A 26,202-nucleotide genomic window follows, 5' to 3' on the forward strand; every position below is an offset into this window, starting at 1 on the left:
GAGATTAGTCATCATCATCAGTCGGGTTTTTAAGAAGATCCACCATCGCCACCCATGCTCTTGCCGTGTCCCATAATCTATCATTGTCAGTTCTCCGAGCCATCTGGAGCCGGAGGGTCCCTTCACAGTCCGCCCACTTTATAAGCTTTTGCAGCCATCGCTAAGCGTTGGGGGCTGTGACCGCCTTCCAATGGCTAGTGATTTCCCTTTTACCTAGGACTAACCCCAAATCCAGGAATTTGCTGGTGGTTTTTTTGCGGGCAGTGTGGGGGAACCAGTGTAGCAAACAGACACCTGGAGAAAGCTGCAGCTCCCTTTCTGTCACCTCCTGCAGTTTGGTCAGGACCTCCTGCCAGAACCCGCGGAGTAGTGGGCAATCCCAGAACATGTGCATAAACGCTGCATTTTCCAGTTTGCATCGCGGGCAGGTAGAGTGGGAGCCAAATAATTCATTGATTTTGTGATGAATGAGGTACGCCCGGTGAAGCACATAGAATTGTATTAGCTGGAATCTCGCATTCCGGGAGCACTTCCATGCCCACTCCAGCAGCATCTCCCAAGGCTTTGCCTCTTTAGTGGTCCCCAGGTCCGCCTCCCATTTGACGCGCAGCCCTTCTAAGGGAGCCCCCGATACCTGCGCCAGTCTCCTATATAAGAACGTAACCGCCTTTATCTTACCCGCTGAGGTGAACAAGTATTGACAAGGAAGGAAAATCTGTGGTTCCTCCATTCCTTTTTTCCAGTGTTGACGCACAGCAGCCGTCAATGCCGCATGCAAAAGAAAATCCTGAGCAGGCAGTTCCTGTCTTTCCATGAGGTCTTGAAATGGTAAGAGGGTACCATCCTCATATAGATCCCCAATGGAGGAGATCCCCAGTTCCTCCCAGTCCCACAGACCTCGCCAATCCCACCCATGGGGCAACTCCTCACAGAGCCACACTGAAATCTCAGGCGCATACGCAGGACCCGCTTTAGTTCGTCGTAGGGCCCTATTCCAGCATTGCCGCAGGACCCATAGATCCATAAGGGCCTCATTAAATGGTAAGAGGGGCTCCGTTAAATGTCTTCACTAGCTGAAGAACCTCTGTAAATAAACTGGTCTTCACCTCCATGGTGGAGACTTAGGGGTCAAGGACTCTGGTTGCCCTATGCTCACCATGGCATAGAAAGCCCTCTGCTAACTAGCAGGGCCAGTGCTTGAGAGGAGACCGGCTCCAGAGGAGGTATCAAGGCCACTAGTCTCCTGCAGGTCATCATACCAATTCTCCTCCTGATAAGTATGGCTTAACTCATCGATAGCATTGTTCTCCAAATCTGGGCCGAACAGGGAATGAAGGGTGTGCTGCTGTTGTGGAGGAACAGGAGCCTCAGCAGTAGCTGGTGGTGATTTTAAGGTCGACTGACACCAACTTGAAGCCCAAGATGACTATTGAGGCCTGGTCTTCCGGCATCGACAGACCAGAAACTGACTGCCCTGTTATTGGTTCAGACGGTCCAGCTGACGTGGAGGGTGAACCAGTTGGTGGTAACCCAGGTAGAGACCCTCTTGGCTCCTGGGAGCCCACAGGTGCAGTAGAGGCAGTTAATAAGGATTCGAAGAGTCGGAATCACCTAATGGAGCACTTCGCTCTGCTTAGGAGTGGCAGAAGGCCCCAAGAAACTCTAGTTGGGCTCAAACAAGTTGCCAGATTGGATCCGAAGTAGAGTGAGATGTACGGTGCCGCCCGCAGCTTCTCAGGGGAGTGTGATTAGTGGGAAAGGGACAGAATCCCACTTCGATTTCTTGTGTGACTTCCGGAGCTCAAATGGAACTAGGACTGAACTTTAGACTTAGACCAGTCTCATCACAGGGACTTCTCGTGCTCGGCCATGTAGAGTTTCGCCTTGCATCTCGTATGGCCTTTGAGTTGATCAAAGCACAGTCGCTGCAGGCCTTAGAGTTGTGGCCTAAACCCAGGCATCATAGCAAGTTTTGTGAGGATCTGTCACAGAAATGTGTTTGCAACAGTGCAGGATTTAAATCCAGTCATATGAGAGGTGGCATGTCCCTTGCACACTATAAAAAACATTTGAGCCAGGTAAGGGTCTCAAAGAGATGAGAGGTAGCTCCATATCGGCATTTTTGGTGGCGCAAAAAAGAAAGTAACTGGTGTTAGCACGCAGGAGTAGCGCACGCCATTTTCAGAGTGGAACAGCATCAGTCAAGAGCTGCACAGCACCACCTGCCAGAGCACAAAGGTACTGCTGAAAGGTTTGCAGATCCAGTCTGACACTTGGGGAATATTCAAAAGGTGAGGAGCTGCAGCTAAAAGTCTATCAGTAAAACTGCTACTACAGTTGCAAATATTTTTATTAGGATATGATCACTGAATAGGAGCTCAACTCAAGATCCTACGTATACCAAATAATAGAAACTATTGTATCCCAAATCTATTGTCAGTTCTCTAAGAAGTAGAGCATACTAACCTTATTCATAAGCTAAATTCAGTTCCTAATAAAATGTAAAAAACTTACCCCCAAAAGGTTTTTGGGTACATAGCCTTCTTTTTCATTGAGACGGGCCCACCACCATTCAGTCTCATTGTCATCTTTGCGCCTTAAAATGGTTATGGCATCACCTTCATGACAGGGTAGCTCATCACTGTTCTGGGCCTCATAATCCCAAAGACAATAAACAACTCCTTTGTTCATTACTCCCAACTTTTCTTGAACACCTGTTCAAAATATAGAAATTAAATATTTATAAGTAAAACACTGAGAAGACTGATTATTTTTTAATATTCAACCAAGATTCATTCATGACTTAAAAGAGAAAATTTTGCCTCCAACATCTAGAACAAATTTGCACGGGTAGGGCTCAAAGACACAAAAGATGGCTAAAACATCAAATCAGGGTGTCTTCACATAAGTCACAAGTCTAATGTAAGAGTGGTGGGAGAAGTGGATCAGGAAAAAGCCAATTTAAATACAGAGCTCAAGGAAAGGAAACTGAACGAAATATTCATTTTTTATCACATACACTGATATAGTAAATGTTTCCTCAGACTTCCAACATCAATAAATAAAACTGGAAAAAACTTCATAGAAATTCCACATTCTAAGTTCTTACTCTGCGCTGCTTTTACACATCTGGTTGAAAATGGCTGCAAACACTCTTTAATCATCTTTCAAGTAGACGCAAGTAAATGTTAACAAGCATTTGCAATGCAATAGGTCTCGCATTTGCGAGAGTATGAGCTATTGGCATTGTAAATTACAATGCCTTTTATTTATGTGTTTTAAAAACCTGCAAGCGGTGCTTAAACATAAGATTTGTACTTATAGTCACTGCTTACGAGAAGCAAGGCTGGCGGTAACTGTGCCTCTTTTACTGCCAGCTTTGCTTCTCATAAGCAAATGGATCGCAAAACTCACACTTTAATCATCTAAGTGTGGGTGCCACAATTGCTTCAAAAGTAAAGAAATAGCAAAAACTTTTTTTTCTATTGCTTTACTTTTGAAGCAATCGCAGCACCAGCTCTTTAGCTTAAGATGTTTAAAGCTAAAGCGCTGGTGTTGTAATTGTAACAATAGTACACAAATAGAAAAAAAAATGGCAGTTGCATGCTTTAGATTTCTATTTGTTTACTTTTGTTACAATGGCGGCACCCCCGCTTAGGCTTTGAACATCTTAAGCTACAGCGTGGGTGCCGCGATTGCTTAAAAAATAGAGAAATAGAAACAAATGCAAATATTTTTCTATTTCTAAACTTTTGAAGAAATTGCGACAACCGTGCTTTAGCTTAAGCTATTTAACGCTAAACCGCAGGAGCCACCATTGTATGAAAAGTAATTAAACAGGGGAAAAAAAGACTCTGGCGATGGCAATTAATAAAAAACAAAAAAGTAAAGTGCGGCCGCCATTAGTAGTGCTAAGGCGACTGTAACTGAAGCCTACCAAGTAGCAACATATGAAACGGGAGGTTACAAGAGAAAAGACACTACTAAGGCGGGACTACTAAACCTATTGATCAATGAAAAGCCACCATTTAAGAAGGATAGTGGCAGGAGCCATTTAAAAAGATGGGTGCATGGGGTTCTACGTATGGCTATTGTAATTACAGTGTTGAGGGAAAAATATATATGTTGTGTCAACTTCAGCCACAAGTGTAAATTCGAGTTTTTTACTTTGATTTAACAATATTTACTTTTGAACACTGAAAGCCTTTGGACTCAGCAATGCATGCTGGTTCTAGGACTCTTGCTCTAGCTATTTTTGCAAAACTGTAGGGAAATCTGGTCACCATGTTCAGCTTAAAGTGATATGTCTCATCCTCCAGGAGCTACAAATACGCAGGAAATTTTTAATGAATTCATGTGTAAGGTTAGTTTACGTAAGTCTGTTGTCCTACTTCCCTTCTAGGCAGGGTCTATAATTGCTGTAATGCTTGTTCTATTGCATTATTTCGCTTTGCAAAATTCTGGGCATGCCTTCTTCAAATGTACCCCTCATCTGCGTGGTGCTTAGTTAAACCTCCCTCCGACACCAAAACTTAGATAAAAAGTAGGCATATAAGAGACATCTATTCTCAGTGCTACTAATCCTCAAGGAACATCAAACCTGGATTTTTGAAATAAAGAACTTAAATGTCACCTATCCTTGCTGAGGTAATACCAGGAGAGCTATTTTCCATGCTAAAAGGCCAATGTTACAAGACACCCTACTTTCAAATTATTTACAGATTATGGAGGCAAAGAGCAAGTTGTGATACCTTAAGGAGTTTGAGCTCTGACAGATGTAAACATTCAGCTGCCTCGTTTGTCTTCAATGATTAGATGCCTCCAGCCCCATTAAGAGAAGCACCAAAAACCGTGAGACATGCTTGCAGGAAACAGAGAGAATCGCAAATCAGATATATGTCAACAAATCAAAGATGTAATGAATCTAATGAAGCCAGTAAATTGTGCTGGTAATCTCTCAAGAACCAGACTTTGAAGTTCAGCAATGGTAGTGTGGGTGGAGAATGATTTCCCGTTGGTGAACTGAAACTCAAAAACAGAAGATCAAAGAAGTTGTTAATATTAAAAAGATTTAGATGCGATAGCCAAATGTGTCTCAGCGATAAAAGGTATATGAGAAATTATCTCTAAGTTGTAGACAGCCTTGATTTTTTGTCTTGTCAATCAGGGTCGAAAGGTATAAAGAAACTTTCCTGACTCCTCTGGATGAACAGCATCGCCTACGAAATTTGCTCTTTCAACCAGACACAATGCGAATTGAGGAAATTTGAGGTTATCCTTGGTCAGAAATAGAACATTCTAAAGAAACCTACACTTTTAAGATTGACTATATTAAAGACATTTGCTATTTGTTGTACACGTGTTACAAGCTGCTCAATGTGTTTCTTACTCAACAATATCATCATAGATGCTAGAAAAATTAACACGCACAAAAGGTGTGGGACAGGATGGCCAAAAAGGAGGGGGGGGTGTCTTGGAGTAAGTTTGGATGAGCCATACAGACCTCAGACTCTTAAGAGGTATAAAAAGAACATTTTTATTGATTTTGAAAACTTTCAATTTATGACAGCAATGACATTTTTTCTAGTACAACATAAGGATGATAAAATCCAGCATTGTCCCACTTACATGTAGGACACTCATACCTGATCCCTTGTAGATTATATTCAGTTTTTTGGGTCATATTGCAGTGAATGTAGTTAGTCTAGATGAAGACTCATCTGGAAACTCTTAACCAATATTTTCTTTCTTCCATTTGGACCTTACACCCTTGATGTTCCATTTGGTAGATTTGAGCAGTGTTTGGTAAATAATCACTACTCTCCTGTGGCCCAGACCATGTGTTATAGTCTTTTAAATTCGCATGTTTCTCAGGTTCCATAGGATTCCCGATTCCATGTCTCCAAAACCTCCCTGACAACACTGCCATTGAGTTAGACATAACATGGTCATATCCTAAAGTCATGGGTGAAAGATTTGACTTTGTGCAAGTCACCCACCAGTTTCAGTCCAGCTCTCATCCACTTACTATTACTATCTAAGTGGGATGCTATTTTATGGCACTTGGATTTCTGTTGCATATGCTGTCAATGTGACAGGCCTTTTAGGTAAAGCTTCCAGCAGTGTTATGGTATGTTAAAATACATTTGTAAAGCGCACGTACACTGGGGTGGTTTCATTGTGCTACTTTGATTGATACCCAAGTCCTGTAGAGTTCATTCGAAAAGCCTGTCGGAATAGCCAAGTTTTAAGGAGGCTTCTAAAGCCAAGGAGATTGGTGCAAAAGCGTATTTCAGAGGGAAGGGAATTCCAGAACATGGGGGCCAAAATAGCAAACCTGGCACCACCAGTGCGCTTCAATTTAAAAGAGGGAATAGACAAAAGCTGCCTTTGGGCTGAGCGGAGGTTGGGAGCGTACTTGTTAATCAAGTTGTTCCCGAATTTAGGGCTTCTTCCATTGAGTGACTTAAAAATAAGACACCCAACTTTGAAGGCACAACGCTGAACAACCGGAAGCCAATGTAGTTTCTTTAGAAGAGGAGTGACATGATGGTGCCTACGTTGATGAACAATCAGACGTGCGGTATGATTTTGTACCATCGGCAGACGTTTGGATAGGTAAAGGGGGATGCCGAAGTTTAGCGAATAGGCATAGTCGACATGGGGACATGACCATGAAGATAGTCACCTGAATTCGATCTTCATGGGTAAGAAATCTGCAGATCTTTTTTTATTTTCCAGAGTTGGAAAAAGCAGGTGGAGATCACCGACCCAATTTGAGGCTTCATAGTGTGGTCCTGACTGATTATTACCCCAAGGCTCTTGGCCGAGCTAGATGGATAGGGGGACTGGCCCAGCTTCTGGGCCAGAAATGAGTGCCCCAGGGATTTTTAGAGATACCACCTTTAAAACCAACTCCGTCTTATCCGGATTAAGTTTTAGATGGTTACTGTTCATCCACTGTCTAATGAACAACATGGTAGACTGAAAGGCATGGACCGACTCCGAGGAGTTGCTGATGGAAAAAATAAGTTGAAAATCGTCAGCATAATTAAATGTACAAACTTGACGCTCTTTCAGGGCTCGGACATGAGGGAGAAGGTAAAGATTGAACAACAAGGAAGAAAGTTAGAAACCCTGAGGGACTCCGCAAGAAATTCTGATTCTGGGGGCAGTAAACCGGGCAGTACAGACTGCCTGGGAGCGATTTTCCAAAAAGGAGCTGATCCAGCCCAGATCAGGTCCCGAAATTCCCGCGTCCTTCACACGGTGGATCAAAAGATTATGGTCAACCGTGTCAAAGGCCGCAGAAAGATTAAGCAAGACAAGAGCCTGCGGGGAACGAACCACCATCGACCTCACGGCGGAGAGTATCCAACACTGTAAGGATCACCTCCTCAGTGGAGTGAACTGGGAGGAAACTCGCTTGGTGGGGATCAAGAAATTCAGATTCCTCCAGGAAATCAGTAAGACATCTCGTAACATAGGCTTCCAAAACCTTAGCGAAGTAAGGAAGAAGGGAGTTTGGACGATAGTTTGTTCAAATTAGCAGATCGGTGCCCACCTTCTTCAAAAGGGGGACAACGATTGCCTCCTTAAAAGTTGCAGGGACGATGCCCTGGGACAGCGACTCATTTAAAAGATTGAGGGCAGGACTGGGGAGGGCAGTAAATATTTCCTTCAAGATGCTAGTGGGGGACCCAGATTTAACTTTAGAGAGATGGACCATGAAGGTTTGCTCACAAATTGTAGGGAATTGCGTAAAGGTGCTATGATTTCGGGTAGTACAAGAGCTAAAATCCAGATTTTGGCAAACCGGAATACTGGACTTTACTTTTTTAATGTGATCAATAAAGAAGAGATTCAATGAGTTGCAAAAGGTTTGAGAAGGAGTAGGTTTGATTGAGATTCTGTCAGGGTTAGACAACTCATTCACAATGGAGAAAATCTCCTTTGAATGGTTAGTTGAAGACAGGATTTTAGAAGAAAAGTATGCCGCTTTGGCAGTCAAAATCAACTTTTCATATGTTTTCAAGGTGTTCAGGTAAGACCGTTTGTCTTCAGATATATAATTACTTCTCCACTTTCTTTCCAATTGCTGCAAAGCTAGTTTTTGATTTTTCAGCTCTGTAGAGAACCATTTCTGGGCGTCATGGCGACGAGTGGCGTGGGTCTTCCATGGGGCCACAAACGTATCACTAGCAGCCAGTAACCAGGTAGTTAACTGTGCATCAGCCAAGTTAATAGAAGAGTTAACGGGAGGAATAGAGTTAGCAAGTGAGTCAAGAAATAAGAGTTTCTCAATCTTATTCCAATTTCTGCATGTGCCCCTCCTGAACTGGGGGTTTTGGTCAAAGGTTTATTGTGAATACTGAATTTAATAACATGGCGATCTGACCATGTACACTGCGAGACTGATACAGGGGACATGGTGATGTTAGCTGTCCAGACCTGGTCAAGGATATGCCCTTTGATATGTGTGGCCGAGGACACCTGTTGTGTAAGGTTCAATCCTGTAAGTAGCTCGGAAAGTTCAGCCGATTGTCAGAGGTGATCCTGAATGCTAAAATTCATAATTACACCAGGGAATTTATAAACATGTGAAACACACATCTTAAATTCATAATTAATTTCAATTAAACCTCAGAATAATCCATTATAATCCATAATCCATGATTATTCTTCCTTCTGTTTGTTCAGATAGACTTTGCTTCCACTGTGCTGTAAACATACAAATATAGTTAGAGGTATAGACAATAAAGCATGTAGGTTTTCCGTGTTGCTCTCTTATTTTGATTACAGAGCTCACTTTCCTTCTTAGGTTAATACAAATGTAAGCCAAAACTGCTTCTAGATTTGTCAACCATTAAAGGACAGCAAAATGGAAAGTTTTTTAATAATACCCCAGTATCATTGCTGGAGATGCAGATGGTCAAGAATTTGGTCAAGGTATTGTTTGTAATCAGTAAAAGATGGAAATGTTTCCAGCTTCAAACTGACCTGCAGCATTGCCTAAATCCAATGGCCATGCATTTCACCTTGATGACAACAGACTCCCACCTGACAACAGACTCCCAACCGAAAGGATCTGCAGCTACTGAAATCAAAGGATTCAGAAATGATATCCAAAAAGGTGATTGAATACTGACTCACTTGGGGGAAGCTTCAAGAATATGAGGGACCATGACTATTTATGTATATTGAAGACCTGCTGGTCAAGTAGAATGCAGGTAATATTGAAGCACTCGAACATGCAACTTGGCAAAGTGGCTCCCTTTGGGCTCACAGGGCACCATGCCAAGAATCCTCTGAAACCATCAAGCCATTGTTGAAGAATGCATACAACAGTAAAATCAACGAGATATATAATGGCGGCAAAACTCACCTTATTACGAGGAGCTCCCAATTGTATGACCTACTCACAGTCTCTTTGCTCTCTGAAATCGGGACCCTGCACCAGTGATCCCGTTAAATATTCAGTATGTGTATTCAGCAAGCCAAATATGGTTTAGTTTGCATTGGCATAACATGATTTCACCATGTGTTTAGTGACATGCTCATGCTGTTGGGGGAACCAGATCTGCGACGGGTTACTCATCACTAGGACAGCTAATCAGGTGGGAAAAGTCCATTATCTTTCGCTATGTATATTGAAAGCTGTGTTTTAAATTCAGTGTTAAACCATTGATGGGTAGAATTATCCCACTGATAAATGTATTTGCCAGAAAACAAAACTATCTTAGTAACCATCTGTGCAACTTACTTCTACACACTAGGGATCATGTTTTTTGCTATTCCGATGTTTAGCATCAGAGTGAGTGCAGTATTAAAGTGGATGTATGATTTTAATATTTTGGCATCAAAATAAATAGCATAATTGGTATGTGTCACCTTGTGTGCACTAAATACTGAAAAATTAGCTGGTAGTCGTGATTAGAAATGTGCCATGATAATAATGACAAACAATTTCTCATTTTGGTTTACATTCATGCTCTTGCCATGCTTCACTGGGATCCTATTCAGATATGGTTGCCCAAGTGCGACAAAGCACTGAGGGAAAGGAGAGGGAGTAGTGTACACTGGAATTATTACCAGTGGTACTAACCTGCATACTTAATTCACTTGTGTTGTATTTATTAGTGCTGTGTGATTCAAAGTACTTTTGTTCCATAAGAAATGCACCGGGCATGATTTTGTTTTTGTGTCTGTTAGTTGATTGTTGATTTCTGAGCATGATGCGCTCTGCCCCCAACACTACTTCCATGAGAATTATGTGACTGGCCGCCCTACTACCCAAAAGGTCAAGTGCTGAAAGGGGTGCACTTGGTCCAGTTTACAGAGCCAAGGTTTGACAGACCACAGGGCACCAGTGGCAAATAACTTCCATCACTACAGTTGGGGACCAGTAGCACTCGTCTGCTTTGTGAACAACATGGCCGGACTGGGAACAGCAACCAGCCCTGGCAGATTGCTATTCGCCCGGCCCTGAGAGGGGTGGCGTGCTAGTAAAAAGCACCACTTCCGCTTTGTTACTTCGGGCCGATATTGCAGCACTGCTGCAAAACCAGCCCCCACTGACAAAAGAGGCCCACCTGGCCAGAAAGTCAGCCCCCACTCCTCCGGCCCACCGGGGAAACGCTTGGTGCCTGCTAAGGCCAGTCTGGCCCTGGTGAACACCCATCCCTCCAAGCAGGGACTGACTAAAACTCTTTAATTTTGTTGGTCAAGCAGGTTGTGTTCGTCCTCCCACCTTAATGAACTGTGTTAGGCCCACCGTAGACTGTCCATCTCAACCTCTGTCTGCTGGATTGGAGTCACTATATTACCACCATGATTGATAACTGAGATAGGGTCCTCCTTCTGTACTGGTGAAAATGGTGGTCTAGATCTACCTGGAATATCATTTGTAGTTGGAAATGTTCCTGTTTTATGAGAAATACCTTTCTCATATGTTTCTTCTAAACTGATGCTGTCCTTTGTTTTAAAGGGATTGAAATCAGAACTACGATGTAGCTACATGTGGGATGGATGTTAAATTGTTCTTTGCCATATTTCTTGTGTTTGGTTGATGTTCAGGTTTAACCTCTAGTGATCTATGACTGGACTCGGATTCAAGCTCAGTTTCCAATAGAGGGGGGCACTTTCAGATAAACCAATCTTCCTTCGAAGGCTGTTTCTTCATTCAGGGCCCTCCTTTTTGAGGATCTGGAACTATGATATCTCACAGTCGAACTTGGTTTGATTTGGAGTAAGGCTTTTGTTTTTGAAAATCTTTGGAGGTGGAGTCATGTACCTGTTCTATGGCTTCAGTCAGTGCCTTTGTGGTAATCCATCGAGGGACTGAGCCACTGGAACTTTATTAATAGGGGATTGCTCCAGTCCTCATCTACATAAATACCCATAGATGGGGCTCTGAAATAAAGGTCTTAAACCTTCCCCATGCACCTGTTCAAACTTTCTGAAAAAGCTACAAAAAAAGCGCAGGAGAACACTCCCTTTCCATGATGCATAGGAGCTGAAATACTATTGCTTGCACAATTTAATATTTTTTTACATGAAAACGCCTGCACGTTCAACACTTAAGCTGTCGGAACACAATAAAGTATTATCAGGTGGAGTCTGTATCCCAATAGATTGTTAGGTTCAAAGCAACACAGGGGTGAGATAATCAGTCATGTCTGCATCCGGGCCGGATCAGTTTTTTAATAGTCCAAGGACCTATGCAAGGTAATAGGATGCAAATTAATGCAGACTTTAGCGCATGGAATGACTACATTCAGAAATAAGCTTAGTACTTGGCTGGAGAGATCTTAGTGTAGCTGTTATTGTTGGCTCTCTTACCTACAGTACTCCACAGCACAAATTCACCTGGAATTCAATCTAACAAGGCAAGAGCTGAGACTCAATACCAGATTTATATCCTACTGGGTGAAACTAAAAGAGGCCAGCCTTGACTCTTTAGAATGTAAACTGTGGCAGGTAATCAAAAATGAGGCATTAACATGGATCAAATATTTCAAATTGTCACACCAAAATCAGAAGCAAAAAAACGATGGGAAGCAAATATCTCGAATAAACAACTGGCAAAGGTCTTGGTAAAGCAAGCCACAATGTTATCAACAGAAATGGACCTAATCGAAATCAGCAAGAAAGCGAATGTTGAAACCAACATCTGATAGAGACTTCTAGCTGCAGATTCCTTACTTTATAACTATCCCCAGGCGTCAGACTGGATCCGTAAATCTTTACGTGATCAGTACCCCTGCATGCCGATAAGTGGCGTTGTTCGGCTCCACAAGAGTATCAGCACCAAAAGTGACGTGTGCGGTGCCTATATAGTTGCAACCCCAGCGCATGGGAGCCAGTTCTTTTATTTCCACGCTAGGCAGCACAGATTGAGAGAAAAGTCACCGCACAGTCACTTTTTGACTAAACAATTTTTTTATTTTATCAAAGTCTTTTTGAGGTTTTTCATTATGGTGTGGCAGGATGTCATCAAGGAAGGCTGTTTTCAAGCTGTGCAGTGCCTGGCACAGGAGGCCAGCACCAACGGCTGCACCATGAACCTGGCGGATTAATTTGCAGAGTTTGGTGTGCCGGTAGTGGAAAAACCATTACCTGTGTTATGACTCTAAAGGATGGAATTCAAGAGACAATTAAACACACGTAATGTTTTTGCTATACAACACATTACATACATTTTTGCAGGTTTGTATTTCCTACCAGAATTACCATTTTCGATGATTAAACACTATTAATGTTATTTCTCTATCTTAAGTGAAATAGGTTTTTTATAGTACTTACTACTTTAATAGGAGTGTCAGTTTGAAGTGTGTAATGCCTACTTCACAAAATCGTTGCTGTTTTATAGCATGTATTCTAGAATCAGACTGCATGGTGTGTGTAGTAATTGTATATAGCTCTTGAATTTCTGGCAGCACAGCACCCAGGATAATGTGCTGCATGACTAAAAACTTATAAGGACCCAAAGGCGCGACATATTCGCTACGCCAATGCATGTTAATATATGTAGCTAGCCCTAAAGCAGGTCTAACGAACCCTAAGGAAAGCTGCTGTACATTAGACACTAGACAGTGGAACATGTACTTTTACATGTTCTAACAGTAAAAACCTGCAATTGTTGATTTTTGTTGAGGAAAAGGCTAATAGCCCCATTGGCAAGTGCAGAGTTACAAGCTGACACCTCGGCTTTGCTAACTTTCAACTAGGACTACTAAAGTGGATACTGTAAGGTATCAAACAACTTGTTGCAGTAAGCCCGACTTGATGCCCAAGTCGGGATTAATGTAATTTGTTGTAGTGCGCAACTTTTATAAAGTTGCCACTTTGCTAGCCTAACTCTCCTTTGCCCATTTACGGTTGCACACGGGATTAGTCCCAGAGACAGCTTTCTGCCAACGACTTCCAGAAAAGGATACAACAGAAGCCTGTGTAGGGGACAGTTATCACCTCTCCTTGACAGAAATCCACCAGAGTATTGGCCCACAAGATGGGCTTCAAAGGAGAAGCTACCTTTGAAGGGCACAGGGTGAACACTTGGGAGAGGGGCTGCTCTACTGTTTAGGTAGATGGGCTGACACTCAGGAAGGAAAGGGGAAAACAGTTGCCAACCGTTTTTTCAGGTACATGTAACCCTCTTGATAGCCACAACTCTGGGTTGGGCAAGGGAAATCTAGAAGCCTTTCGGCTACTGACCACATCCACCCAAGGGCATTTTCTGGGTATGAAAAGGGGACCCTTGGCACCCTGAACTCAGATCTTGAAAGACTGAAAAGAGAAATGGAGAAGGACTGCCTTGCTGCACCATGGACCTGGCAAAGAGAGGCTGCACTACTTAACCTGATGGCTATGCTGTGTCGTGTCAGCCGAAGCAAAAGATTCTAAGGATCAGTTGGCTGAACTCCTGTTCGCAGGACAGGGTCACAAAAGCCGCCGAAGCCTGCTAGGGCAAATTGGAAGACAGAATCTTCTGAGCGGCGCTCCTCGACGCAGGGCAGCACCAGGGGCCAGAACAAGACACTCAAAGTTACCCTTGAGTTTGCTGAACCCAGGAGAGTCGTCAAATAGCAGTTTTGGTTACCCAGAGGCAAGTTATCGTCCAAGGAAGGATTCCACTGTGAACGCGATACCAGGTAACTGGCAGTCCAGTTCTGCCAAGACTGGGAGGACTTCGAGGGAAATCGTCCTCTGTGGCCAGGAACGCCTCACTTAGCCCCTGTACCGAAGAATAGTCACAGGAAGACCCCGTCGACTGCATCACATCTACAGCATCCTTGAGCATCATGAATCCCTAGCATCAGGAACTCTTCCACAGGAGTCTATGGCAAGGAGATAAAAGTGCCTGAAACGGAATGAAGACTGCTCCTTTCTTTGTGGTATCCGTTTCTGAAGACCTTGCTGGTGCCTCTAACTTGCTCCCTGCCGGATATCGGCATGTTAAGTAACTAAAGGTAACTGCATTGATACTTAAAAACGTATTCTAAAAATGTGGGTAAGTGTTAAATTAGTTGAATTTGCCAATGCTTATTCATGGTTAAGCAAAAAGTGTATATTTACTGTACCTTTTAAATGCTGTATTTCCAAACTCCTCTGATGGATCTATTTGTTTTGGTGTAAAAAAAATACAGTCTATTTTTATAAATTGGTATTGGATTTCTTTTTTTTTCTTCAATTTGTGTGATGATGTTTAAATGTTTTGCACTTGTTCCTTTGTGTAAGCCTGATTGCTCAGTCACAAATAATGAGGGTGGACCTAAGGATCTGACAAACAAAATCTACTGGTCCTAAAGGGGCTGATAGGTGTATTACATAATGAGGTAACATAACCACACCATATAATACACACCATGTCCTCACAGACCTGCATCACTTATATGCTAGTTAATGAAATATACTTTACTGGACCCAAAATCTACGGTTTGTTTGTAAAATGACTATGTTCTACATGATATTCTAAAATTCCCAACCTACCATACAGAAATTGTGAACACTGGATGTAACCTTCTTCCATCTCTTCACACTTGTCGGCAGCGGTTTCTATGTCGCTTATGGTTGTGGCAAATATTGCTGCTCCAGACTCCACAAGTATTTTACAAAGATGCACACTGTTGCAAGAAGCTGCACAATGCAAAGGGGTCCTAAGCACAAAAACAAAAAAAACATATACAAATCACAGAAATTCTGGTATTGCTATATTAAAAAATGTGTTGCACTGAAATCTTTTTCCTGGGAGTTTCTGTAGCATTGAAATTGTATCAGCAGAAAGAAAAGCTACTTACAAGAAAACCCGGTACTTCTTTTGCATGGATGAAAGAATATGACCAACAAGGGTCAAGGGCAAATCGATTATCGAGCGTTTTTTTGAAAAAAAGAATTTGGCCTGAGAACTGCACTTGTGTTTTTTTATTCAAATGCATTTTTCAGAATGAAATCCTCTGATCTATTTGGGAGGCTCTGACAAACAAGTAGAACCTGTGAATAACATGTAAGAGTAATTGCTTAAGATAGAATCAAAGCGTTTAACCCACTGAAAAAAAATAGGTGAGCAATACAGTAAAAATGTACTAACGTAGTGTTTTCAGAACACTTTTCACTTGAAGATGCATGCTGATCAAAATGAGTAGGTTATTGTTTTAGGTTGTTGGTCTGGTCAATAACAACTGTTAACGACAGTAGAGAGACTAAGGGTTAGAGCCAGATGGAGCCTAAACCCATAACAAGATGCCCCACTGTCAAAAGAACGATACACTTTTTAAAATTTCAGTAGGATTATTTTTATAATTATTGTATAAAGCCAATTTATACATTTAGCTTTGAGATGCCCCTATATTTGGTAACATGGCTAACAAGGCCATGACCCACTGTAAGCTGAAGTATATACATTGTGTTGGAGGACATTTTAAATGGGAGGAGTTTGCAGGTGAAACTACAGACCGATGATTAGGCTTGAAATAAAATAGCAAATGTACCATAAAGAGCATAGCTATTGAGTGCCACTATATCTTTATGATCAGAAAACAGAGGAATAATTTAACAGGATGGTTCACCCAGATGCGCGTGGGATACAGAGTGAACTTATGGATTATAGTTAGATATTTTTATGTATGTATGCATATATAGGTGGGGGTGTAAAAATCACATATATATTTATAAACATATAGATGTACACAATTCACATATGTGAGGTAAAAGCTGTACATTAATAAACATCTGTGATTCAGCGCCTTGAGACCCACGGGTGATAAGCGCGCTTTTTACAAATACACGTTATGTTATGTAGATTATTACACTGTTCTCCTCCCTGTTTTAGTGTCTGTAGTGTAATACCAACCATAACAATTTGCATAGCGCTGTGATGGAGAAATAGGCATCAACCACTGCGTCAGACTCCGAAGTTGTGTGATGTATACATCTTATGATTTACTTATCTTTTTATTTATTTTTCATTTTATACTGTTGAAAGTCCAAGGTGAAACTATGCTTTCATTTAGGATTATGGAACATACACAATGTTCTCCTTTCCATAGGTGTTAGGCAAGCTATTACTCCTTGTGTGTGCATGCCCATTATTGCTTCAGGCAAAAAGCCAACCAAATTCTTCTTTTTTAGCAAGTTTGTACTTGGATCCTCGTGTTTGAAAAAGCAGTACTGTCTAGATTCTGAATGTGCGGAGGGAACTCAAATGTTGAGGTGTGTAGAAAGACATGCTGTTTTCCTTCTACTTCAACTGGAAGGATTATGGCTTTAGTTGAGGTGTGTTACTTTGACAGGGAGCTGACTTCAACCATTTTCGGGGGAGTGCAAAACTCTTATCCATTTCTTTAAAAGGTTTCACTTAGAGTAGGGCGACTGAATGGCAGATATTGATTACCCATTCTAGAATCTGACTGGTACAATATCATACTATGAGAGGTAATCCTTTCTGACAGATGATTTAACCTTCCCACTCTGCAAGGGTGTTAGCTCATACATTTCCTCTTAGTTCTGAAACTCCTCCAGAATTGCTTTATGCTTGTTGTAAGCTAAATCTACACATTTTGTGGCTAAGTGTATTGTGCGCGGACCTATTTGGTTATTGCTATAGCAGTGCTCGACCATCAATGTCTTTGAAAATCTTTATGCGGAATTACAAATTTTGAGTTGGCAACCATAGACAAAGGGGAAACTGTTCTTTTAGGACACAGAGGTCTGCTGTCCGGAGTTATGCTTTGCATCTGCAATATGGCATTGTTTCTGGTATGAAACTGTATGATAGACTGGCACTCATGCCCCTGTAACTCCTTCAGAAGACTGCATGCCACATAGGGAAGATTTGCCTGCCATGGTTCTTTCACTTATGCCTGCATATGTGGAAAAAGATAGTTGATTTCTTGCTCGTTGTTGTAGTCATTTATTTGGCTAACGCCAATATGATTGAAATGTACATTTTCTATGTTGCAAGCAATATTCTTCCTTAGGATTCCTGGATCTGCACCATATGCATCGATCCACATCATCGTATGGCTGGGTCCAAACTGGGGAGGTGTGGTGGGCAATAAAAAGATGGAATAAACCCAGATCTGTTGACTGCGGGTGAATTTTTGCATTGTTCAGCATTCCGTCCATCATCTGTTCTTTTTGCTTTCATCCACAACAAAGTACAATCTCAATATCCATGCAATCTCTAATCTTTAACAGTGGTGTTGAAACTTAGCTACTTGGAAGGGCACAGCATGGGTTTACATGTTCCCCAGCATGCTCACATTTCTGAAGAAAAACGTAACACTTCAGTGATGTCTTTCTGGTGGTTACTCTACCTAACCTCAGAATCCTTACTTTTACAATATTCTAGAGACGCCAGACTGGATCGGGATGTTTTTCATAGCATAGTTCTCGTGCAATGCAAGGTGGTGCTGTGCGGTTTGCACTGGCTTCATACCGTCTTGGTAGTAATGAAGCTGAGCTGCATGTAAGTGCCACCTCTGCGTGCCAATGTCAGTTTCTTGCTTGACACTTTCCGCACCCTTGGAGGTAAGGCACAAAACAATTGTCGGGACCAATGTGCCAAGTATGAAAGCAGAACAGAACCGGAGTATGAAAGCAGTGAGGAATCTGTGGTTAGATTGAGAGTATCCACTCACAAGGTAAGAAACTTGTTCTTCTGATGGATATTTCTAACTGCAGATTTCTCACCTTTTCACTATACCAAGCCAGTACCACCCAAAAGTGAAGGGTCTGTAGAGTGGACTCGGACCTAGAAATTCAGATGGACTGAGCATGTGAAATGGCCTTTCTACCGGTCCCGGTTCTTAACCACTTGGCTGCTAAGGGGTGTGTGCGAGGTCCATTGACTTTCCATTGAAATCAATGGAAAGTCCATGACGAGTTACCCTTGTCATTAGCGCTGAAGGGGTTAAAGTAGAAGTGCTTCATTAACGTGTGCCCCAAGGCCCACGCCGCGGCCTGGCAGATGCGTGGCAGAATTATATGAGCTCTCAGATCTTCTGGAGGCTACTTTTTGGCCAATGTGTAGCATATTTCAATGCAGAGGGCAATCAATCTCGACAAAATCTACTTTTGCACTGCCTTGGATTTCTTTGCCCAGAAACCCCCACAAAAGGCTGATCATCGCCTGGCAGCAAGGATGACATCCACAACCTCAGGTGGTAGATCAAACGCAGTCTACTGTTGCCACTCAATTTCCATGTTTCACGGTGAACATTGCACTGTCTTGGGTGCAGAACCCTGCCCTGCTGTTGCAACAGAATATCCTCCTGAAGTGGAAAACTAATCGAGGGACAGATGCTCATGCCCAGAATGTCCCAATACTACGCTCTTCGATGATCAGCACTAAAATGACTTGGGCTCGGTCATTCCTGACCTTCAGAACTCTGGGCAGGAGGGGCAGAGGCCAGAAGGACTAGAGGAGTCTTGTGTTTTAATCCTGCTAGAATGCATTATTTAGCGAGAGTTCCATAACAAGCATTTACAATGCAATGGTCTCGGCAATATTATTGGTAGAGCTATTGGTATTGCTCATTATTTTTTTTTATTTTTTGTATCCCTAAATAAATGGCATTGTTATTTCTATTGGCATATACACAGCTTCCCGCGTGCGACCATCTTCTGCGCACACTGGATGTATTCGAACCCCTCACCGGTTGCCCCCACGGCCTGCCCTGCCCCCGCCACCATGGACCCCAGGGCCTGCCTGCCCCCGGGCCCCCCCCCGCGGTCAGAGTCGTTGACGCGAACTCGACCCGAAGGTATTGGACAACTTTCCATGAGCACCGGGTTCGTTAAACATGGACACATTCTATTTTTGGATGCAGGAGGAGATAAGTGATTTGCCCAGAATCACAAGATGTTGAGACAACGAGACTTGAACCTGGTTTCCAAAGCTCCAAATGCTGCTGCTCTGGCCCTTTAGCCACACCCACGTGTCACTAGGACCTACCGCACAGGCCATCTCGATATGGGAGGAGACACATTTTCACGTTCGCATCCTGCCCTACTTGCTACGAAAACGTAGCCTCCCTGCCCATGAGAATGTGTAAACACGGTGTGGTTCTCTTGTAAAGCGCCCCAATGCCCTCGAGCGAAGTTGGCGCTGCATAACGCAGCAATATATAAAAACGAGGTTATGGCGTCCTGTTTGAGAAAATGTAAGTGAACAAAAGTAGAACATTGGAAGTCTAATTGTGCCTCTGTTAATGCAGAGACCAGCCAGTGGCGTAGCAAGTTTGGGAGGGGGCGGACCGCCCAGGGTGATACGAGTTTTGGGGGCGGCGGCGGCCTCTCCCCCCCCCCCCTCCCATCCGATTGGAACTGCGCGGCCGTCTCGTGGCGGTAGACAGCGAAACCCCAGCCCCCCATTCCCCCCACCCCGCTGCCGAGGAATCCGTCAGCACCCCCCCCCCCCCAGCTGCCGCCGCGGGTAACCACTGCTCTGCCTACGCCATTGAGACCAGCTCTTCAATTTTATCAAATGCGCATTCTTACATTTAATGGGGGTGTCAGCTAGCAATTTTTTGCTCTATCCTCAGTTCTCCCCACCACGTGCAGTGTCCCCTGCAATTCGGTCACAGACAGCCGACGGGTGACCTACTATAGCCCTGCGGCCGCCCAAGAAAGGCGAAGGACAGCTGCGGGCAGAGGGAAGGGGGGGGGGGGGGCGGACAGCGGAGCAGAATGCAAGAAAAACACACACTGATCCAGGTACTTGCACGAGGCTATTCCCACACTCTCTTGATGCTTTATCCCCGACTTGAAGCTCGTCGGGTGACCTACTATAGCCCTGCGGCCGCCCAAGAAAGGTGAAGGAGAGCTGCGGAAAGGGGGGGGGGCGGACAGCGAGGCAGAAGGCAAGAAAAACACACACTGATCCAGGTCTCTCGGCCCACTATCCAAGTCCTCCCATTGGCTCACATTTCCGGCAGCTCAAGAACCCTTAGACATGGGAAAGTAGATGAGGAATCAGACAGTTTCACACGCGAATTTTAAGACTGACGCAGGTCTGTTATAAGTATTCTGTGCCAACTTGACTTCCTATCATAATTGCAGTTTTCTTTAAAAGCTCAGTTATGTTTTTTAACATGAAAATAAATGGAATTTCCTCAGAAGTCTTAGTTACCTCATGTCCTCGCCGAACAAGACGATCCTCACCGGCAGACGAGAAAAGAAAATGGCGGCCACAAGCTTCAAGAATTTTTCGAATTCGGGGGCGTGTTTTGCTGTCCTGAGTGACGGACGTCGTCACTGTCTAATGAACAGCAAAAATCACGCCCCCGAATCCGAAAAAGACGGAGCTTCTTTGGAGGGACGGCTCTCTTCTCCAATGGCTGGCCTCCGTTTAGGAAGCCAGCCAATGGAGGAGAGACAAAAAGAGAGGCGGGCTAAAGCAGCCACTCTAAGAAACATTAATTCTCGGACTACTCTAATATGCATACGTTTTGACACTGCAAATTCTTGGGGGTGGCGAGAAGTTCCCCCCACTTTCTGAAATTGCCCTGTGCAGCCATGGGGAGCAGGTGTCATTCATGATCCACCAGGCGCCAATGACAAAGCTTACTTGCCCTGTTACTCAAAGATCTCGCCATGTGGCTAACTATCAGGAAGATGCTCGGATGCTCCAGCCTACAACTAGAAGCAGCACCCTGCCCTTCTTACTGCAGTACCATATGGTGCTAGTGTTGTCTGTGCAAACATACACCAACCTTGTCTTGTTGGACGGCAGGAAGGCATTCAGCACCAGACAAATGGCCTGCAACTCCAACATATTGATAAGGAGCCAGATTTCTGCAAGAGACCAGACTTCTCTGATCTCCACCTCTCTCAGTTGACCACCTCAACACAGCAGTTACATATCTGTCATCATCATCAGCTCTGGGTGAGGAAGGAGGATCTGCTGGTAGTACATCTGTGGTCAACAAGTTTCTACTGAGGCTGCACATTCCAATGCAGTGCCTACATACCCTACATTGTGCAGGAGGCTAAGAGGCCAAGAAGCCTTGCAATTGCACACACCAATATCCTACACTGAGGCTGGAACATTGGGATCATAGCCAAAATGTCTTGGATTCATTGTGATGGAGGGGAAGCCCTGAACTGTACCAAATCCAGGCAGTTCCTTTTAAAGGAAGCCTCTGCAAAGGAGTCAGATGCGACTACAGCTAATTGACGGAGCATCCCAACGATGTCAGGAGGTCCACCGTCATATGGAGTTGAGCCCACCTTTAACAGTCAGTTGTCGAGGTAGTGGAAAACAGTTATCCCCAACCTCCGAGATGGATGACGACCACAGCCATCACTTTCGTGAAAACCCGGGGGTCCCTGGTGAGGCTGAAGAGAGCAAGCTAAAAAATGGACTTGGCTTACCTTGAACCGCAGGTACCTTCTGTGGGACTGAAGGACGCATATTTGAAAATATGCATCCTGCAGGTCCAAGCCCACCATTCAGTCACCTGGGTCCAGGGCAGGTGACTGAAACTGAGCCAGCTTTAGCATTTGGAATTTGTCCCTGCTCAGGAAGACATTCGGAGGGTGAAGACGTAAGCCAGGCCAAAGCCCTCCATCCTTCTTCGGCATGAGGAAATAGTGAGAATAACATCCCTAATTCAGACTCCAGAACTCTCTCAATGGCTCCTTTGGAGAGTAAAGTTTGCGACGCTTGCATTAGAATAACCTTCCTCCCACATTCTGATGTGAGAGGAAGGTTATAACAGGGCGACAGAAAGGATAGGGCCTAGCCAAACTGCACGATTTGGAGGACCTATCTGTCAAATGTGATGAATCACCACCTTGGAAGGAAGTGCTCGATCCTGCCTCCCAAAGATGTTGTACACCACTAATAGCAAGCTAAAACAAATTGGAAGCTGTTGCTGCAGGGGAAGAGGACTAAGAGAACTGAGCCCCATGCCTGCCAGATCCACGTCCCCGGCCACAAAGGACTTGGTGATTGGAGTGGGGTAAGACTGGAGTTGCCTCGGAATTTCCTGAACCGTTTAAGAAACTGGTTGGCAGGGGCCAAGAGATCCAGAGAGCAGGGTGTGACTGTACTCTCCCCACTTCCATGCTAATGACAAGGGTAACTCGTCATGGAGTGCCTATTAATTTCAATGGAAATGACAGTAAATTTGTGGATTTGCCTTAGCATCCAAGTGGTTAAAGCGTTCTAAGGTAAAATCTGCTGCTTCGATGAATAGGGTGACCCATCATATGGCATATTCATAAGGGAGGATTGTACGCGTATGGAAAAAAAACAGTGGAACGCATCCATGCATGGCAACGGGGCACCACACTGGGGCCAACCGCTCACCCTAGACAATAAGTAGTATCTAGGTCAGCACAAATCACATATTTGTCCGGATCTTGGCTGTCTTTAAAGGTCTGAACCAAGGAGTCTCAAAGCTCTTCCGGATCTCCCAGCAAGATCTTGCTGGCCATGTAACAGAGGGCATACAATAGATAAATAGGAATTTTACGACACCTTGACTTGGTCCCTCCTTCTACGTTTGGGTCATAGACCAACTGTTTTCATAACAGTGGTATCTTCTGTGTTATTAATTTACTTTTGAGGAAAAATTCTTTTCATTGGTCTCACCATTCGCATGAGGTGTACTTTGTCCTGTATTGTTCCTGAAACCATAGGGTTTTGGGTAAATGTAATTAGTGGGATTGTGTTCCCAAAACATACATTGGTTTCTCTGTGTTTGTAATCACACAGCATTAAGAAAGTCGCGGGACGACCTCCCGGGTGCGACGAAACACGTGTTGGCTGTTGGGAGCAATTTGGAAGATCTGCGTTAATTAAACAGAACAACTAAGAAGAAAGAAAAAATACAATTGTGCTTATTATTTATGTCTGTACAAAGCACATATATTGCGTACTTGTGGAAAACACATCATTGATATACGTGTGCTCAGGAGTGTTATTTTTCAATAGATAAATAGCACTGACCGACCTCGAGGATAACTGATGAAAACATTTGTTTTCCGAACGCCTCAATCGTCTTCAATCCCTGTAGGGAATGAAATGGGGTTAACCTTGCCCATGGAAACCAGGACCGTCAGACTTTCTGGAGTGGAATGCTGTGGAAGAAACTCAGGGTTGGCAGGAGCAAGTCTAAAGCATCAGGCGACCTGCCTATTCATCAGTAAGCAAGAACAGGGTTTAGATCAAGTGCCTTTAAGGTGGCTTTATTCGACAGAAGCAGAGGCTCAGACGAGGCTGGCCCAGGTTGCAACACTCCTTTGAGAACATTTGTCTTGATTTCAACAAGTACAGGACCTCAGCCACTCGTCGAATTACCAGAGCAAAGGAGGCACTTCAGGGCCCAAAAGGCAAATTCAACCCTGTATCAGGAGAAGTATCAAGCTCACTGGCCTCCTGTAAGTCCAAGTGAAGGCTGTCATCATCAAGGTGGCAGGGGTAAATTATCTCTATCCCCACCATCATCATCTTCAAATGTTGGTAAGCTATTGTCAGAGTAAGAACCAAAAAGACAATTGAGCCTCCAGGCATCTCTTCTGCAGCAGAGGCATAGGGTCAATATCAGGTAGTGTGGGGACTGGGTGCACTGTTGCAGAGTCTGAGAATAACCTTTGTCTGTTTGAGGTCGTCAGCATGGGTATGAGATTCCCCTCCACAGTCGTCAGTACCAAAGACGAAGCCATTATGTAACTCTGCACCAGAGATAAAGCTGAACTGAAAGCGGATCCCAGGGATTCAGATGGTGTCGAGGATGGATCTGCTGGCAGCAATATGACTGAAGGACACCGTATATTCTTGGGGTCCGAAGGCACTCCAGAGGGAACAGAAGAAGTACCAAAGATCATCAGCATGGCCCTTTGAAAGGCCTCAACATGCTGCTGTGTCGCCAAAGGCCTGATGATCTTGGGGCACATTGAGATCAGCTGTGAAGTCAACTCCTCGATCGGGAACGAGATCGGTTGGCACCTATACGTCCTTGCCACTTCTATTTAGATTGAGAGTGGTGGGATGGGAATCATCACAACCAAGTGTGCACCACATTCAAAATATTCATAATCATTTACAAAGAATATCCATTAGCCATGCTGATTTTTATCAATCCAAAGGGAATTTCTACTTTATTCATGCTTCTTTTTACTACTATAAGACCCAGCCAATGCGTTTCGTCAAAAAGATATGGACTTCTTCAGGGCATTGATCTGATTAAACAACCACAAACATAATAATAATAATACCGATATTTATATAGCGCGAACAGCTACCTCGCGTGGAGGTGTCCCGGCGCTAAAACATCCGGGACAAGCATCCTCCAATTATGTTTATAAGAATGTAAGCAATTCAACTGTGTTAGATAAAGGCTGGACATTTACCACAATAACTCATCCAAAAACAAAGTAACTAAAGTTCAAAGACATGAAATTAAATTCCACCAAATTGTGGGTTTTATATGTAATCGAGGCATAATTATATAGAAGTCATGGTCGCCATGTGTGAAGCACTTCGAATCGTGCGGTGGAACAGACAAAAGTTCTTCCCGGTCTGGAGTGGTGAGATGGGATCTTATGTTTCCACCTGAACTTCCACTGCGGAGAAGACTTCTCGCGAGAGCAGTCGAAGGAGACAGCGCAGATCTGCTCCCTCACCTTGGAGTGGAACTTGTGTGAGGTCAGTTACTTCTTTGTTAGGCGACATACAGCTTTGCTGTACTGGATCTCCCTTTGGGTGCATGAGGACATACACAATGTGCGACTAAGAGTCATACCCCGAGCCCAAACACCAAATACACACCTCACCCAAATTTGTGACCAACATCTGTAGTGTGCAGTCACAACATATTTTGAAGCCTGACGTCTTTGGAGGGTGTTATATTCTGTATAGCTGAAGTGTCATGTAAGGAGTAGTTTCTGTCCTGTAACTCCAGTTCTGTAGTAGGGGTATCTCTGTTATAGTCATAATCTAGTGAATAGTCCCACCCATGTGCGTGGACCCCGGAGCAATCAAAAAATAATCTCTTACAGTGTCAAAAAATGCAGAAATGCATAGACACTTAAGAGAAAATTTTAAAGACAGATAATGCAGCCAAAAAAGGCTACACTGTCCAGTACTTCAACTAGAAATTCCACCATAAAATCCACAAAACAGCAAAAGCCTGTACAGATTTCCATTGCTTTAACAGCAAACTCCCTCAGGAATGATAGAGAGAAGAACCTGGACAGACAAGCCCCATAGGCTGCCATTATGTGGCTTAAATAGGATACTGTGCCTTTAAGGAACCTTCCAGAACCTTCTCCCAGTATCCCAGAATGCATAGCAGGTCCAACTTAGCCTCAGTTCTTTTTGAAGGCGTAAAAACGCCAGACCTGTAGCATTATGTACCTGAACAAATCTCCACCGGGGAGGAGGGCGGGCGCTTATGACTATAACAGAGATACCCCTACTACAGAAGAACTATAGTTACTTACCTGTAAACTGTGGTTCTCCAGTATTGGTGTCTTTCATAGATTCACATGCTTGAATATCCCCCGTCGTCGAAGTGGGAGTCCCACGGTACATAAAATAGCAGTCATATATGCATGTATACATGAAAAATATAACTAATAAAAATATACATACATATAGTGCAGTAAATTGTAAATTCTAAAAGTACCATAGAACATAATAGGCCCATTGAAAAGCCTAAGGGAGAACTCACTTTAGTAGCATATCAGAGT

The 26,202-nt window shown here is 43.6% G+C and overlaps 1 protein-coding gene across 5 annotated transcripts in view; it reads right to left on the bottom strand.

Annotated features, from left to right (window-relative positions):
* PPP1R13B (protein phosphatase 1 regulatory subunit 13B) overlaps positions 1-26,202 on the bottom strand; it is a 461,790-nt gene that overhangs the window by 62,174 nt on the left and 373,414 nt on the right. For all 5 annotated transcript variants that reach the window (XM_078660257.1, XM_078660255.1, XM_078660256.1 and 2 more), the window contains 2 exons: positions 14,992-15,158; positions 2,515-2,714 (listed from right to left, as the gene is read on the bottom strand). In XM_078660257.1, the coding sequence (XP_078516383.1) occupies positions 2,515-2,714; positions 14,992-15,158 (367 nt within the window). The remainder of the gene's footprint in view (positions 1-2,514; positions 2,715-14,991; positions 15,159-26,202) is intronic.

Source organism: Lissotriton helveticus, chromosome 9, assembly GCF_964261635.1.
Source record: "Lissotriton helveticus chromosome 9, aLisHel1.1, whole genome shotgun sequence".
NCBI lineage: Eukaryota > Metazoa > Chordata > Amphibia > Caudata > Salamandridae > Lissotriton > Lissotriton helveticus.